Raw genomic sequence first — 18,705 nt, 5'->3', positions numbered from 1 at the left:
TTTATCTCCCCCCACAAAATCCAGTAAAAAAAAAAGTTAAGGTTTGTATAAATGCTTTATGTTTTATAATATATGTATATATGTTTATACATACCCATGTGTAAGTATAGCTACAGCCATATAATATTACAACTTTTGTTTTGATTATGTTTTTCTTAACATAGAGGAGAGTGGGAAAACTAATAGATTTTTTTTTAAATCAGCAATAAAATCAAGACCATTACACTGATCTGAGCATCAGAGTGGTTCTCTCCAAAAAAACCTAATATTGTTTTGTCCACATAGATTGCAGGTCAAAACTTATATAGCCAAGTTAACACAATTGTCTTAGCATTCCTGGAGGACTTCCTTTTAGCACTCCCACTATAATCTACCAAGTCAGTCCATAGAGCAATACTACCTGAGAAGTTCTCTAGTCTTATTTTTGATGTTGCCCCAGATACACATCATTGGCAACCACTTAACATGAACTAACTCACTTCTCTATGCACATAAAATTGGGGTGCTCATCTACAACTTCTCAGGCAAAAGCAACAATTCTGTCAATGTAAATCAAAAAATTGGGGTACTCCTCTGCAACTTCTCCACAAAAGCAAAAATCCTATAAGTTCCATGTGAGTCAAAAATTGGGGTGTTCATCTGCAACTTCTGAGGCAAAAGCAAAAATTCTCCGAGGTTAATGTGAACCTAACGGTCTATTCCTTTTGCCCACAGGTTCCATGAGTTTTTTTTTTTTTTTTCTTTCCTCCCCCTAGGATGGCAGCAGTGTTATTTTAAAATATGGCTTGTGGTTTTGCCCTCCTTGAATGCTACAGTCACCAGGAAGAGAGGTTTAAATCTCTCAAATGGGTCAAGTCCTGTTCTAAGACCTTTATGACTTGCCATACAGTATATTTGTCAAGCAAGGGTAACGTTATGATTGTGAAAAACAGGCACTGGGGGAGATGAATGAGTGATCTCTTCAGCAGCAACTCCATTCCTTTAAACTTTGCTCACATTTCTAGTGACATGTTCTTTTAGCATCCTAGCTGGTCGAGTTATCTTACAGCTGTTCAGATGGATCATCATGCAGCAACCATCTTGTGCACTGCATGGTATATCATTCCTCTGAGCTTAGTTTTTTATGGAAAAAGATTTGACTATAGTGTTTAAACCAAAGGATTGGGAAAGAGACTGGTATACACTCTATTCAGCAGGCCTTCTCCCAGTACCAACTCACAACAGTGACTGAAGCTTGGAGGGGGAGGGCAACTTTAACATAATTTCATAAAAAGGAATTTTGAATAACCCAACCAGGAAAAAAATGTCTTTGATTTGTTTTAATTCTATAAGGGAAATATTAAATTTTTTAAACTACTATATCAAGTGGATAAAAAAACTTACTAGATTTGCTTTCAATGTCTTTTTAAAAGTACCATTCTTTAAAAAAAAAAAAAAAATGCAATAGAAAAGAGGGCCACAAAGTTCATTAGCAAGAGTCCCTGGTTTTCATTTTCATACTTCCTTTTCTATGTGCAAAAATGGAATCTGACGCTAATTTTTTTTTAAATATCATTTTTAAGGGTAATGGAGGTACAATAATAGTGGGAGGAAGTTTGGTGGATAGAATGATACATTTGGGGACTCTTTCCATAAGAATTAAACCCAAAGAACCAGGCAATTGGAATCCCCTACTCTGAAGGATTCAGAGGAAAGCACCACTTTAAACAAAAGGCTTGCAAGGCACTATGTTTAACTGTTATTTTAGTTGGTTGTTCTGGAGACCATGCATCATTTTGAGAGTTCATATTGTTAGCATGCAGGAAACAGGCTTTTAACCTGTTAAAATAAGCAGCAAAAAAAGACTTATTGTAAAAAGATTAACCATTAAAGATATATTCATATAGCAAAGCAATATATGTAATTTTTTAAAATGGGAAAACATGCGATACTTATTTATTCCTTCCCCAGTCATATTACACTCACACCAAATACAATATTAAAATTAAAAGAGAAAAACAAACCACATCAAACAACATTAGTAAGAATGATTAGTAAGAAGACTGATGACAATACAGAAATGATTAAAGATGGGTTTCACAGTTGATCAAACTTTCTGTAAGAAGTACTGCTGTCCAAAGTGACCACCAGCTGAGAGAGTAGCTACCTTGCTCAGCCTTGAGAGGATATTCTGAATCCTTTTGACAATTTGCTAGGTCTAAACACTCTTTTGCCCCTGCCCCTAGCCTGACTCTGTTGAACTCAGCCCCCAAACACGCATACAGGGCCAGAAGAGGTTGAGTAGTGATTTGTAATCAACAGGCAGAGAATCCCAGAACATTTTGGGAGTTTCCTTATTCTAGCTTTTATTTATTTATTTGTTCATTCATTCATTTTTTTTATTTATTTATTACCAGTTAATGCAATTGAACATCTCCCTGTTGATGGCTGGGATCTCTGAAAGTTTATAACAAAGTGTTACTTTTGGATAATAGTTTTCTTAAATTTTAAATAGGGGAATTACTGGAAGCAGTGACTTAGGATACAATGGCATACTCCATCACTGAATCTGCTTCCTTTATCCTTTGGTTTTATTTTGGTGAAAGGTGAATCACTAATACCAAAAAAAAAAAAAAAAACCCAAAAAAACATATATATATATATATATGTATACCCCTTTTTTTTTCTTTTAAATTAATTCTAAAAATTAATGCTGCTACTTCTTGAAGTCTTTTGCCACATCTGGGTACAGTCTGGAGTGAGGTTAGGGCTTGGGAAATGTTGTAGATAGCAAAATATCACTCAAAATCCAATTTACTTGTTTCAAATGTAGGAATGAATCCTGAATTTCCTTAAAGCAGACATGCCAGTTCTTAATCTGGATCTACCACAGGCAAGACAAGGTGCTTCTCTCTCCTGCTGATTCCTTAAAAAAATAGTTGTTGTTTTTTTTTTTTTTTTTTTTTTAATAGTCTCCCACTATTGCCCCATCATTCAATCTTTTTCAATGGTAACAAAAAGCAGACCTGCAAGGACATCTAGTGGAACAGTACAGAAGGGCAGCTGGTCAAGAGAAAATCTAAGAGGGCATCCTCAGGGTCTTAGCTCTCATTAAGAATAGAAATGGGGAACACTTGTCATTTCAATTCACCCTCTTCATTTGGTCCCAAATAGAGTTTTAATGGGTACAGAGGGGGATTGGGATGGGGAGGAAGGGACAACAGGAAGTGGACAAACAATCCAGTTCTAATGCTTTGGGCAGCATTAACTAGGACCATATTAAGCCCCAGCCTCCAATGAAGCTTCTTTGGACATAAAAGACAACCTTATTATGTCTTTTCAATGAGTAATGCAAGGGTCAACTATCTCCCCTTCTTTTCATAATGCTCCAGAAGTCTCCTAGCTAGGGCCTACCAAGTATCCCCAGAACATAAATTTGCTTTTTTTTTTTTTTTTTTTTTTTTAAAGTTCCAACCTCAAAACAGGGTATGAACACCTGGAGTAGCTAATTAGTATTTTTTTTTCCCAAATCATAAAGTGCCTTCTGCTTGGGCTTTGATTATGAAGTTGAAGCCAAATGAATTTTCAGGCTGGGACTGAATTCTGGACTTTCTCTCCCCGGAAAAAAAAAAAAAAAAAAAAAAAAACTACTCTGCTGGGGTGTTCTTAGCAATGGCCACCCCTCTAATTTTCTAACTACATGTGTGCATCTTCCTAAGGCCCAATGAAAGAAGATCAAAAATCAAAGGTTTCACTTCCATTTTCTAGTATTACTGAAATGCCAAAGAGGAAGCGTTGTCAAAATTAAAGCATCTCAAGTGGCCAATTCTGAGTATTAAAATCAAGAAATGATCACTGGTGCCACTAGAAAGCTTCTCATGTATTTGAAAATGTGGTTATAATAAGGGAAGAGAAAACTGCAAAAAGCAGCCCCGCTGGACTAAACATGTCCACATTACTGATATTTCTTCAAGTCAGATTGACAATCTGCTGTCAAACTCAAGTTCTCACTTGAGTTGGCCCTTCCAAGCCAAGCCTGGAATGGGAGAGTGAGTTGGATTCTATCCTGTCCTCAGTACCATCTGCCTCCCACATCAGCAACCAAATTGTCAGCCAATTTCCAATTGTGGAATCTTAATTTCCAGGGTGGATTGGAGGAGGCAGGAGAAAGCAACACTGGACTGTCAGGCTCCAGATGGAGTTTTCCAACTGTTGGAAAAACATCTTTGGTTTCAAACTGAGCAAAGTCGAGGAAAAGACCAGCGTGGGGGGAAAAAAAAAAGAAAAAGATTCTGCTGGGCAATTTATAGTCACTTTTCAGACCAAAACCTCACTTTGAAAAATCACTGTGACAACATATTAAGAGTTCAATGTAAGAAGGATCATTCTTAAGAGTGAGCCCTGGAGCTTCTCTTCCTGCTGGGGAGGAACTAAAATTAGAAATAAAAATAACCATGGAAGAAAATGTCCACTAAGGCTTGGCAGCTGAGGCATTTTTTTGATGTGACACTGGGAATCAGGGAGTGTTGGTTCGGGTTCTATAAATTAGGAGTGATGTCTTCACTTAGCTAAATTCCTCCCATTAGCTTCTGGAGGGAGAAGAAAGTTCTTCCAGGTGGAAGGACTTTCTGTTCCAAGAACAGAGAAAGAAGGAAAAAAGAAAAGCTAGTAAGTTAGTGTTAGCTGAATGCAGCATGCCCAGCTAATTAATTGGTTCTGCCTCCAATGACCATCTTATGGCAAGAAGACTCAGGACCTTGGCGCTGAGCTTGGCTGGCGGTTTTTTCAGTGCTTTCCCACAAACTCCAAAGGGATATCCGATCTAGCCCTTGGATCTGGAAGCTCCAAGTTGACTCACCCTCATAATCCACTCAGGGATAGGGTGGAGAGAGTTGCTCAATCAACTATGTTAGAATTCCCTGGCCTCAGGGGTTCCGGAGTTGGGCTGCCACTTTTAACACTGAATTACTGAATCATTTACCCTCCAAACTCAGGAGATTGCTCCATCTAAATGATTAGCCGTAGTGTACAGCTGTACAGAAATGGGGATAGAATCTGTCTCCGAAATAACATCTCTATCAATTTCTTCTATCAAATCAACTCCAAGACCCATGAAAGAAGTTGGTTTTTACTAATATGAAGCACCTTGTTCAGAACAAAAACCATAATAATAATTTCTAAGCCACATTTCTCCAGCATGTATTTAGAGACACATCTCTAAACTTTCTCATAACCCAAATCTTACTGGGCAAGAAACATGCTCCTTGGGAATGTATTAAGTGTCTGGGGACTTGCATTTACTTCTTGTGGACACTAGAGAACCATTTACAGCAATGGAAGCATTCTTCTAGCAGAACTGAATGCATAGTGTTACCTCTCTTTTCAAAAGAAAGGGGTGTTTTCCAAGATGCCTGACCAGCACTTGGGGAGCAGATGGAGGAAGGAGTAGGGGCTATAGTATTTTTTAAAAATCTTTTTGTTTTGTCTCTGAGGAGCTTTTGGGTCACTTACATGAAAGAGTCATTTTATAGTGGGAGAGACGGGGAAACTTTACAGATTGCTGGAAATAATTACCACGATGCATTTACTTGTTTCCAGTCCTTTGGATATTTATATTTCCAAAGCTACTCACACAGTTAATTCACTACCTTGTATAGAGAGATAGATATGTAGGTGGTAGCAAGTGCCTCTCTATAGAATCTGTGACTGTATATATAAAAATTAACATTTTTACATATAAAGTACCAGTATACATCATATATATCACCATGAAGGAATATATATAAATATATGCAGCATATGGACTGCTCTTGAATCTGAATTCAAGCACGATCGCAGTGGAGGCTGAACCTAATTTTTCAAAGGCAAGCATGTCAATGGCCTCCACTTCATCAGGCATACACAGCTATGGTGGTAATTATCCCAGTCTAATTGGTCTCCCCTAAAAATAATGAGATAGGTTCAAAGTCATTTAAGGGAAACACCGTTGTGGAGGTCTTATTTCCAAACAGAAAAAAAATAAGACCATGTTGGGAGCTGACGAGGAAGGGGTAGGTAGCACGGGTGGGGATGAATAGACAGCTGGATGAGCAACCCACTGTCTCCAGCTCTTTGCTAGTCTATGGACCGTGTTGGAAGATGAGAGGTGTGGGTATGATGTCACTGCTACATGCAACATAAATATCAAAAAGAAAAGAACTGAAACTATACAGAAATAAAGAATCTCTTCTAGAGAAAGACAGGTGGGACTGGACTCTGGGCTTCTAGGAACCCAATTTACTCACAATATATCACTACCAGTGTGCAGTTAAAATAGAGTAGAGCCCGTGTTCCAAGGCAGCAAGAGAAAAAAAATAAATCAAAAATATGTCAATTGTCAGAGATTAAGTAAAATTTCTTCAAACACATCAATTTATACATGATTTGTCCCCTATGATGCCTCCCTTCACTGCTGGTGGGGGGTGGGAAATATAAACAATTAAAGCAGGTTTGCTATACAAAAACAAAAGGAGCAAAGATTTGTTTCTGAGAGCTTTTGTCTTGGGCCAAATTGTGCTTTTTCTCTTCCTTGGAAAGCTGTGTGGAAATTCAAAGAAATGCAAAAGTTAAAACTACATAAACACAGAATGACCAGTTAGGAGCACACTGGATTTCCACCTTTGGGAATTCCTCTGGACAAGATGACATGAAACATTACAGGTTATTTGATGAAGGAAGATGGGAGGGAGGAAGCTGTAAAAGGAAGGCCTGGTTATTTTAATTATCTTTGCTTTGTGGAGATGTACCATTCCTAGGTAAATTATTAATACCTAACCTAACAGGTTTGGACAAATGGCTATGTGGGTCAGCTTCTTGCTCAAGCCTTGATGCTGTCATGGTGAATGTGTAGACAGCCTCCAAAGAAACGTGGGTCTACCAATGCATTATTCTTGAACTTGGCTTTTGACTGGCTGGGGGAGCTTCTGACAATTAATGCCCTTGTAATTAAGATTTCTTTGTCATAAAAATACTTCTTTCCTACTTCTCTCACCTGCATGCAGGGGGAGGTTTATTTTTAGCAATTCATTCCCCCCCATCTGCATTTCACTCTCTCTAACACTGCCTGCTCTGCCTTGTTAATTATGAAAAAATAATATTTGGACATTCCACTTTGCTGTCAAATATTAGCTTGACAGTCAAGACCTGCAATGGAGGCGGGGGTAGGGGAGGGAGGGAAACCCAAACAAAACCTTGTCATGTTGGTTTAGCTTTGGGAGAGACGGTGCTTTTGCAGTGATTTGGGCTGCACGTGATTAAGAATCATATGGTTCACTAGCTGAACTAACTTTAAGGGAAATGAAGAGAATAAAATCATTTCTAACAATTATGAAGCATTCCTCCCTCTCTCTCCAGTGAGGGAAATAGCTATTGCTCTTGGCTTGTCTTGAATTAAAGTGGGGGAAAATACCATGATAGGTCAAGTCTTTGCCCTCAGCATTTTTTTTTAAGTGTATTTACTTGTTTCATTTCACTTGTCTTGGAGTTGTTATAAATCTGACTCTGAAAGATCCTTAGTTGAACCTTCCCTACCAAATAACTTCAAGAATTCTTAACCTGAGATGCAAGGACTTGTTTTTTGGTTTTTGCAAATATTTGGACAAATGAATATCAATATAATTGGTTTCCACTGCAATCTTCTATATTTTATTTTATGCATTTAAAGCCATTTTTCTGAGAAGGGGTCTAGATATAGACTTTGCCAGACATGACACACACACAAGTTAAGGACCCTCACTTTAATATTACAGTCACTCTTGTTCACTTTCCTATTTTTTCTTCAGCCATCAATGACCTGGTCATTTTTCTTTTAACTAACCTACACAAGGACATGGTTGATTGGGTATGATCTTAAGGGTTTCTTTTTTCCTTGAGAATTTAGTTTAATTGAAGAGAGCTTTCTCCAACAGTTCATGTAAAATGAACTTAGAGCTTATCTAGTCCAACCCCTTCATTTAATAGATGAGAAAACCAAGGTTTGGAGCAAAAGAGAGATTTAGTGAAGGTCATCCAGTAAATGGCAAACACAGAGAAATGTGTCCCTTCTCTTTTTTTCCACAAGCATGCCTGAAATGATCCAGGCTGCCAGTGAGTCTCAGAGTTCTCCCTAGGGTATGGTGAAGTAGAGTGATTGCCCAAGGGATGGTTTAATAGTGAGAACATTCTAAAAAGAAAAAAAAAAATCTATCTATCTATATCTATATACCTATATCTATATTATATATATATAAATATATATATCTATATATATCTATATCTATCTATATCTATCTATCTATCTATCTATCTATCTATCTATCTATCTATCTATCTATCTATATATATGTATTCTGGTCCTAGTTCTGCCCTCAACTCTTCACATGAGCATGGGTAAGTTCCTTCCTCTCTCTAACTTGAATTTCCTTATTTATCAAATGAGGGAAATAGACAAGTCAGCCACTGAGATCCCTCAGGGTTTGACATTCCATGAAACATTTCAATGAATCTCTTCTACAGCATGTCCTTCATAGCCATTAGCCAGGACTAAAAAAACAAAAACAAACCAAAAAAAAAAAAATTCTGAGCTGTTTATATATAATATTTTCAATAATTTCTATAAGATATTCTGTAAGAATAACCTCATGATACCCACTTAAACTATGTTTTACTAGTAGGTGTACTAAGGAGATAATAGGGGAAGGGCACATAATTTGATTTTTCTCAGGTCCTGTACCCTCCTAGGATTAGTTTCTTTGGAGGGTTGTCAGAATGAAAGAATAGTTTCTCTGTGGATTTTTCATGTTGAGAAGGACCTTTGGGGAAAGGGGTTCTCTTCATGGAATCTTACATAAAAGACTAAGCTCCCTCTGTAGTCATTAGAAGAAGTTCTTTCCAAACAAAAGATACCCTTGTACTCACTATGTCTCCTGCTATGATAGCCACCTTGCTATCTAGAACAAGCAGAGAGTAACTTCCTTAGCCCTTCTGGGACAACTCTCAGGATTCATTAGAACCATCAATAAATCAAGAGCTAGAGCCCAACAGCTCATTATATTTGGATCAGCTATAGATGTATTTGCTACTTAGTCTGCTCACTCTTCTCCCACCCCATTTTTAGGGGTGCATAGGGTCACCCCTCACTGGAAGTCTTTAGATGAATACTTATATAATGTATACTGTAGAGGTGATTTTTGTATTGGTATGCTTTAGACTGTGAAGCAATATGGTAGATTGGATAAAGAGTTGGCTTTGGGAACCAAGAAGACTTGAATTCTAATCCTGTCACTCTATATGCCATGTGATCCTGAGCAAATCAGTTAGTTCTTACTGCCTAAGGTAGCTGGCTCTCTAAGACTATTAGTTGTAGAAAAGGTGCCAAGCTGCATGTGTCATTAACTCTTTGAGTAATTTTGCCCATATAAATGAAATCATAAGTCCAATCCTTATCCAGAGTCCCCACAGCATGGAGTAGACGGCCACTGGGATTCTATGATTCCTGTCCATTTTCCAAATCAGCTTGCTCGTCTGCTTATTTTCTATTCTGAATCAATCTAACACTGGATCACTTGAAAGTGGTTTCTTTAATCAAAAGTGCAACCCTGCAGAGAAAGCTGGAGAGACCAGTTTTTACATAAATATAATTATATTTAGTTATCACTTCCCACTAAAAATGAATTTCTCCATAGTGCCATTGGTCATGACTTTTGAGGGAGGGAAGTATGACTTCCAGGATACCATTTAACCACCTCCAGGGGGCAGAGGAAACAGAATGAGGAACTTAGAGTCAGAAAATGTGAATTAAAATCCTTTCTCAAAGCTTACTAAGCTACTAGCTTAAACTGTGCCTCAGTTTACTCATGTGTAAAATGAAGATAATAATAGCACCTAGCTCATAGGGCTCTTGTGAGAATCAAATGAAATAATATATACACAATTTTGTAAACTTTAAAGCATTATATATTGGTTATTATTATAATAAAATTATTATTATATCAAGACTGATGATATTTCTTCCTGTCTCTGCCATTAAAAAAAAATGGAGAATGCGTAGTTCAATTCCCCCATGGATATGCCACTGAATAATCAGTGGGTAATATCTGTACAACATTTCTATAAATCTCCAAATATAGCCTTCCTCGGGCTTGGTTTGGAAGGGATTTGAGACAGATATGCAACATAATACTAAATGCATTCTCTTCTACCCTTTGGGGACCACAAAGAGAAAGAATAAGCAATATCTCTTTGAATGAAACAGATAGTGACTGGACCTGTGATGAAGCAAGGAAATGATTCAACTCCCTCCATCCATGCAGGTCAGCATCTTCTCAGCCACTCCTAATTTTAGAGAGTTGCCAGAGTAGGAGGGAAGTGACTTGCTCAGGATCACTTTGCCAATGTGTGTCAGAGGTGAAACTTAAACCAGGTTTTGTAGTAGACTGTGAACTTCATCAAGCTGGGAGCTCTTTGACAGCAGAGATTAACTTTTGTCTTTCTTTTATCTCCAGAGCTTAGTGAAGTGCCTGACACACAGTAGGCACTTGAAGAAGGCTAGATGACCTGACTTGACTTCTTTGTTCTAAGACCAGCCAACTATGTCCTATGTCATCCCATTTCTCTAGACTAAAATCATCAAAGTAAATCTGCCTGGCAATGATGTAAGACCAGGATGAATGAAGATATGGAAATTTAATTTTTTTCTTCCTTTGGTGCCAAAATCTCATGGACCTCATTTATCTGAATGATAAATAGAAAAGGTATTTAATCTTATCATGATTCAACATCCTACCTCTATCCTAAGTCCCACTGGCCAGCAAAATCATCCTACCAGGAAACAAAATTGGCTTAGTTTGATTGAGTTCCCTCTTCCTTAAGGAGGGCAATTGGATGTTTCCCCCTCCCCACCCTAGTTTTTTTGCATATCGAATTCTACCCTTCCAGACTCATCTTTGCCAGCACTGTTCTTAAGCCAGGAAACCATGAAGATCCATTTAGGTCACTACTTGGGGAGGGAAGGAGAGAGGGAGAGGGGGAAGGAGAGCTGATGTGAATGGCAGATTTGCCAACTGAACAAACAATATTTATTTCCAATTCTCTTTGTACCAGTGTGTGAAACATAAACACATTTAAGCAGAGTCGTTAAGTGGAACAGTTTCCTTAGGAGATGGGGAAGGAAGTGAAATTGAGGGGTAGGGATTGGTAGGGGAGGAAAGGAAGAAGAAATATTACTTACGCCGTTTGCAGCCACATTTTTTTATCCTTTTGGGATCTGTGATGTCATCATGACAGGCTTTGCAGTAAAAAAATGCCCTGGAGAGAGAGAATGGAAAAACTGACACATTTCTTAATACACCCAAATGAAATGAGTCCCACATTTCTTCCTGCTATGGTGCCAAATTAATGAAACATGCCAGCACTAATTTCCTTTAATCTTTTGAAAGGTTTAGACATTTAAAGACGGAAGTGTTTGTTGCAAGACCCTTCATCTCCAACATGAGACTCTGCTCTTCAAGTTAGTGCTTCTTTTAATAAACTTTCATTGGAAAAGTAATTGGGGGAAAGGTTGAAAATGTATCCCAGAAGATTAGCTCATTTGTCTTTCATCTTTGAGAACATCATGTAGGTTCTCTCAGCTGAACACATTGAGAGTGAAGGCTCGGCCATCAGCATTCTCTGGACTCCTTAGCAGCAAACTAAAGATTTAAGGAACATGGGAGACAGACAGATGAGGCTATTCCTCACTCAAACTTCACAAAGGGGATGTTCTGAATAAACCTTTGCTCATTAAGCAAGCAGAATGGTGATAGTGGGGAGAGAGAATGGGATTTCAGTCAGACACTGATTCTTTGTGATAAGAGAGCTAGCATCAAAATCCAAAAGGCAAGATGGCAGCCAAATACCATTAAACTGAAAGGGAATTTGGAAATCAAGAGGTCAAATACTCTGGTTTGCTGGAGAGACAACAATAACAAAAACTAGTCAATCCCTACACTCAACAGCACATGGGTATGTTCTCAGCTAATATTTCCCCATTGTTAAACAAGACTAAACAGGCATTCATCTACAGAGGGCCTCCGGCCTGGTTCAAAAGAGCACTCATTACATGATGTTCTAGCAATGAACCTAATTAATAGAGTATTCTGATGGGCTCAGGTGAGGTAATAGAAGGCAAATCTAAAACAATGGCTAGAAACTTAGGAAAGCTTAGCATTAGTGGGTGTGATGAAATCCATTTTATTAGATTTCTGGCACAGAGGAGGGATTACCATAATAGATTTAGGACCAAAAGGGATGTTAATAGGTCCTCTAATGTTTTCAGTGTTCTTACATATTTCTATATCTCTTTAATGTTTTTAGTATGCTCTACGTGGATTTACATGGATTATCTTAGGGTATCTTTGTGTTTTTTGTTTTTGTTTTTAATTTTTAAATTAATTTTTATAATTATAACATTTTCTTTGACAGTACATATTCATAAGTAATTTTTTTTTTACAACATTATCCATTGTACTCCCTTCTGTTCCAAATTTTTCCCCTCCTTCCCTCCACCCCCTGCCCTAAATGGCAGGCATTCCTTAGGGTATCTTTGTAACATCACTGTGGGTTTTTGTTGTTATTGAGTCATTTAAATCATATATGACTTGTAACCCCATTTGGAGTTTTCTTGGCAAAAATAGTGGAATACTTCACCATTTTCTTCTCCAGCTCATTTTACAGATAAGGAAACTGAGGTAAACAGGGTTAAGTGACTGGCCCAGGGTCACATAGCATGTAAGTGTCTGAGGCTGGATTTGAATTCAGGAAGAAGAGTCTACCTGACTCCAAGCCTGGCACTTACCCTAAAGGATAAGGATTATTAATATCTTTATTTTACAAATATGGAAACTGAGTCTCTATGTTAAGCATCTTGTTTTCCTTGATGTAAAAGGAAAAGAGCAATCACTGGGTCCCATTCCCCTTATTGTGATTCCATCTCTCTTAGTCAAGAGATGGCATGTTATGGTGGCTGGAGAGCCTACTTCAAAGGCAGGAAGATATGAATTCAAGTTATACATCTGATACTCACTGGCAGGGTGACCCTGGATAAGTCCTACAACATTTTTTTAGCAGTGTGGGCCAGCAGTTCTCAAAGTCTAATTGGGGGTCCCAAATATCCTTTCAGGGGATCCATACTCTCAAAACTATTTTCATAATAAAACTAAGATTTTTCATTTTTGATGTGACAAATCAATAACTCTAACACACACACAAATAGAAATTCTTTAAGGATCCTCAATAATAGGAGTATAAAGGGTCCTGAAACCAAAAAGTTTGAGAACTGTTGTAGGCAGACTCCAAAGATTGCAAATTGTAAAGAAGGTGCTAATTTGAGAGAGTAAAGGCAGTTGCCTCCCTCAGCCACAAATTCCCTATATAAATAAAATCACAGATCTAGTCCTTATTCTTCTTTGGGGGTCCTTTACTTTCCACTTACTGTTTCTGTATAGATGATATTATGCAGTCCATTGGATGGCTATATACCAAAGACTACTTCTGAGTCTGCTTATAAATAACTGAGAAAATTCTGTTCCTTGATTATGTTGGTATTTGGACTGGACCCAAGGAGGTTTTCCTCCAGGATTCTGATCGCATGAGCCCTCCCTCTCTCCTGTAACACTGTGCTTAATCTGGTCATTTGGGTTTTCTATAAGCTCCAAGTCACTCATTTCTGCTGCTTTTTCTAGTTGAAGACATATACTTAATAGCAGGTCATCTTAATCAAGTTTTCCTTGAAAATCAAATAAAAAAAAAACAACTTGTCTAGTTCCATTCAAATCTCCTAAGTCCTTTCTGTGGTTTTCTGCCCACGTCATCTATTTGAAATCCCCTAACTGACAGCATTTGCCCTGACACCTCCCCCACACCATGGAAAATCACAGCCTGGTCTTGTACTTATTATGTCAGCATGTATTTGTGAATGCCATAAAGCACAGAAATGAGACATGTTGCACTACTGAATATAGGATGTAATTTGTTTCTTGGACCACTTTGTGTTGGTGACATTCATTAGGGAGAGATGCAATGGGAAAGGGAATTACACAAATGGGAGTAGGGGGAGGCATAAGTGATCTATATTTCTGCAGGGTTCCCTAGCCTCTGGCTCATATGGCAGAGCTGCTGTGTCAAGCTTTTCTGTCTACTAATCTGGACCCAGATGCATTCCTATTTAATGGTGAGCTTAGAAGGGCAAGGACATCAGCCTGTTTACCAACCCAGCTTGAATTCACTCTGTCCAATTTCCAAGGAGTTGGAACTCTGGTAGCAAAGACACAGTGACCAATAGCATATGACCCTAAAGGGGAACCAAATTTGACCCTGCTTCTATATCAGTTGATATACATTTCTTCCTCCTCCAATTTTCCCAGAGAAGTGGTTTTCAAAATGTAGTCCATATGTCCCACAGTCCATCCATCAGAGGATGCTAATCAAAATGATCTTAAGGCATTATTCACTTATTAAAATACTCCCTTTTCCAACAACATAGCTGGTTGAAATGGCTTTCTTTTCATATATCTCAACAAAAACACATCTCACAACAGATTCAATGTAGAAGCAGACATGAGAATCCAGTTGTCTTCTATGCAGCTAAATCACAGAAATGTGCAAAAATCTGTAAAATGCTACTCTTCTACTTTTTGAAAATAGGTTTTTCATCAGATATGTTATTTAAGTTAGCATCTATAGAAATATTGAAAATATGTTTTTATCAAATATGTTATCTATAACATATAGGTTTGTTATTATTAATGTAATGAATTAATAAATACAGATTTTAAAATATAGCCATTTAATTTCCTATATGGTAAATATCAATATCTCTGTCTCTATCTCATCTATCTATATAACACATATATCAAAAAAATCTCTTTGTAGTAGTCCTCAACAATTGTTAAGAGTGTAAGTGGGATCTGAGATCAAAAAGTTTACCTGGTTCTTTTTTTCACCTCTTTTTAAAAAAAAAATACTCTATCCTGCATTGTATTTTTTTGTATAATTTTAGACATATACAATGTTTATCAAATTCCATTATTTATCTAAAGTTTTAGGAATAATTAGGTGGCACAGTAGAGTGCTAAGACTTGGAGTCAAGAGGACATGAATTCAAATCTGCGACCTCACTTATTGTGTGACCCTGGACAAGTAATAACTTCTATATGCTTCAGTTTCCCCATATCTTAAATGGGGATAATAATAGCATATACTTCTCAAGGTTGTTCTAAGGATCAAATGAAATGATATTTGTAAAGTACTTAACACAGTGCCTAGCACCTACCTATAATAGGTACCATATAAATGTCACTGTTGTTATCGTTAACATCAGTGGCAGAATAAATCCATTATTCCTCACTTGGCCAACACTCAAGATGAAATGGAAATTTGGCATTTCTCTAATTAAGATGAACATGAATCAGCCCATACTAACAATTCAGGGATTTTTAAAAATTGACTTCACGTAAAGGAAGCTGTATTTGCTGACCATCTCAATAGACTTCCTCGACCACGTTTTAAGGTTTGGGGGGCAGGAGGGATCTGTTGTGATTGACGCATGAAAGGAGTGAAATTGGAACAAAAAAATCAATTTTACCTCTTGACTTCTTTGGCATCACTTGCAATGAAGAATCCTAAAGTACCTTCTTGGATTTTGAGATGGTTTCCAGGATTAATTAATATGCTGCTCATTGAAACACAAACAGAGAAGACAGATTTGTGAGGAGACATTCTAAGAAGAAATTCTGAGGTTACATCATATGGTTGTTTTTTATAGGGGGCCCACTAGAAGGGAAGGGATGTCAGGATGTCCAAAGCCATTCCGGCAGGTTTGATGCCAAGTCCACAGTCCCTTAGTCCCAAATCCTTGGTATTTGATCTGATAATGTCATCAGTGAACACTAGCTGTTGGTTCCCCAAGTGGCGTACTCTGGGCATCTTTTTAAGGAAACCAAAGCAAAACCAGATGCCAGCAACCTAATATGTTCAAGAAATAGTCTGCCCTGCCTACTTGGTATGTGGATTGAACTTCTGAGTAACTGATTTCCCAGGAACTTACTATCGAAGGTCAAAGTCGAAGAATCATTGGTCAAATTAAGTCATTTTAATGCCAATATTTACTTCTAATGACATTGAGTTAATGGGACCCCTATATGCATACATAAATATACAAGTATGTATACCACATATTACCAAGAGGCAGAGTACAAGCAACCAATTACCAATGCAGGGGAAAACACAACATCTGCATGACAATGCTAAGAACATAAAAAAATAAGATGAATATTTAGGAAAAGAATAATCCCCACAATAACAAATGAATTGGTCATGCATTTGATTTAATGGGTGAAACACTAAGAGTCCTGAGTTTGCACATAAAAGTTATATATGTTAGAATCAGATGTGAAAATATTCATAATATCAGTCCCAAAGACCTGGCCCATAGTAGTTATTTAAATGCTTGTTCACTTTCTGACTTCAATTTTTCAGGAAATAAAATGTATATCCCCTAGATTGTATTTTTGTTATTGAGGAGAACATTATCTTAAATAGGAAGCCTGTTCAAAAGGGTGATTTAAATGGTGTATGTGTATTGTGTGTGCATGAATGTGCACATGCATATGCATATGTTAAATAGAATAACTTGTACTTGGATGATGAGAATAAGTAAAGGAAACTTCTTTGGGATATATAGGCATTTGGATCTGTTCCCTCAAGTTTAATCACTTAAAGATCAAAAGCAGGACTTGCTAATATGCTTGGATTCAGATGGAGCTAGCTAATACTTTTTTTTTTTTCTTCTTTTTTTAGCTTAGAGAACAATTTAGGGAAGACACTAAATACAGCAATAGATAAAACACAGATATTCTTTGATCTGTAAGCCTGTAGTGCTTAAGGTTGATGTTTGGAATTAGGTTGTAGGAAGGAAGTTATCAAATACTGAAAACAAGAGGGTGATTAGTATGTGACCATTTTCTAGTGGCAAACTCTTGCATGGAAGGGTTGTAGCAATCAGAGAGTGATTTGTCTGTAATAACTTAAGAGTGACCCAAGTGAACTTCTATTCAGTTGGGAGATCTCCCAGTAGGTCATTACCACAAAATAATGGTCTCCTCTCACAAGAATCTCCTAAATACCCAGAAGAAGGCATTGTGACAGAAGGAAACTGAACCTGTGTCATTGCTGCTATTAACACTAAATAATAGCAGAAAATCCTTGAAGATTTGACTGTTCTGGCTCTAGATATAAAGACAGTAATGAAACTACTCACGAATAAGGAAAATGTGGATCTAAACTGATCACAGTGTTACATGCACTGAATCCATAATCATGCAGAAATAGGTTTTACACTTAGTGGATTAACCATGACCTCTGCTCTCTACTACCCTCAATGGTTGGCAGTAGAACCCAGTTAGGAGAAGGGAAGAATTTGTCATAAAAGAAATGAGTGAGTCTCTGGCTAGCTCAATATTTATATTCTATAGCCAATAGAATCACAGGATTAAAGATGACTGAAGAGATTTCAAAGGCCACCTTGTCCAATTTCTTCATGTACCAGATGAAGAAACTGAGACCCAGAGAACAGAAAAGTGAATTGCCCAAGAACAGTCAATGAGCATCAGAGGCAGAATTTGAACCTACCTAGTTCCTGTTCTTTTTAAATATACTATATTTAATTTTTAGATATAAAATTAGAGTTTCTCCCTCCATATGGTGAATTTCAAAAACAGGCTGCATTTTCAAAGGGATTTCTAGTGCATACAGAGAGTAACCAAACCTAAGAATGGATCAGCATTTAATCTCATATCCTTGATTTTATACTACCCTCATCATAATGAGTGGAAACAACTCATTTGGGGTACACCAATCAATCAGTCAATCAATAAGCATCTATTGAGTATCAGTTGGAGTACATGCCAGGTACTAGAAAAAGATTCATGTCTATTTCCTCATTTGGGTCAGAAGTGGAAGTAGATGCCACAAATAGGAATATTGTACATTTTTATCAGTGCTTATTTAGTCTAATTAAAAAAATCTTTTGAGTAATACACAAAAAGGTTAGAATGATGAAGATCAAAGGTAGAATTTCGATATTTATCATTTGCTTAGTGAAATTCAAATAAATTCCACATAATCTGGAATATCTCTCTTCCTGATTATTTGCTTCATTCTTGTATTTCCCAATAATTGAACCTATGGTGTGATTATACAAGATGAAGTAGGAAGGAACAAATTTTCTATAAATGAGAAGTCTCTTTTCATTCTCTCCATTCTTATCTCTATGATGAAAAACAGCTAACCATGCAGTGAAAAGTTGGGATCAGCCTTCTAACAACTGCCAAGTAACCATTTATTGTGTTGTCTTTCCTTCATGTCCATTAAAGTCAAACCAGAAACTAAGGTAATTAAAATGATTAAGGTCTGGAAGCAAATAATTTCTAATGATGTCACTGGTTACTATTGCTCCAGTTAGCCCTTAGTACTAATTAATGAGCTACCCAGGAGGTAACCGATTTGCAATGTAGGTCCATTTTACAACTAAAAATTCACAAGTTTTGTTTTTTTTTTTTCTTTTTAAATTCCAGAAGAACTTCTGGAAATGGACAAGCTAATTTGGACTGACTTTAGGCTATAAAGTCATGAGATTTCTTCTTTAAACCTTATGCTTCTGAAAGCATCTTCCAT

General features: G+C 37.2%; 1 protein-coding gene across 1 annotated transcript in view; it reads right to left on the bottom strand.

Moving 5' to 3' along the window:
* Positions 1–18,705, bottom strand: part of KCNMA1 (potassium calcium-activated channel subfamily M alpha 1) — an 893,014-nt gene that overhangs the window by 141,117 nt on the left and 733,192 nt on the right. The window contains 2 exon segments of the mRNA XM_074296747.1: positions 11,225–11,301; positions 15,617–15,703. Of these exon segments, the coding sequence (XP_074152848.1) occupies positions 11,225–11,301; positions 15,617–15,703 (164 nt within the window).

The sequence above is a fragment of the Sminthopsis crassicaudata genome, chromosome 2, assembly GCF_048593235.1.
Source record: "Sminthopsis crassicaudata isolate SCR6 chromosome 2, ASM4859323v1, whole genome shotgun sequence".
NCBI classification, from domain to species: Eukaryota; Metazoa; Chordata; class Mammalia; order Dasyuromorphia; family Dasyuridae; genus Sminthopsis; species Sminthopsis crassicaudata.
The sequence above is the reverse complement of the archived record's forward strand: the minus strand, read 5'-3'. Positions and strand labels throughout refer to the sequence as shown.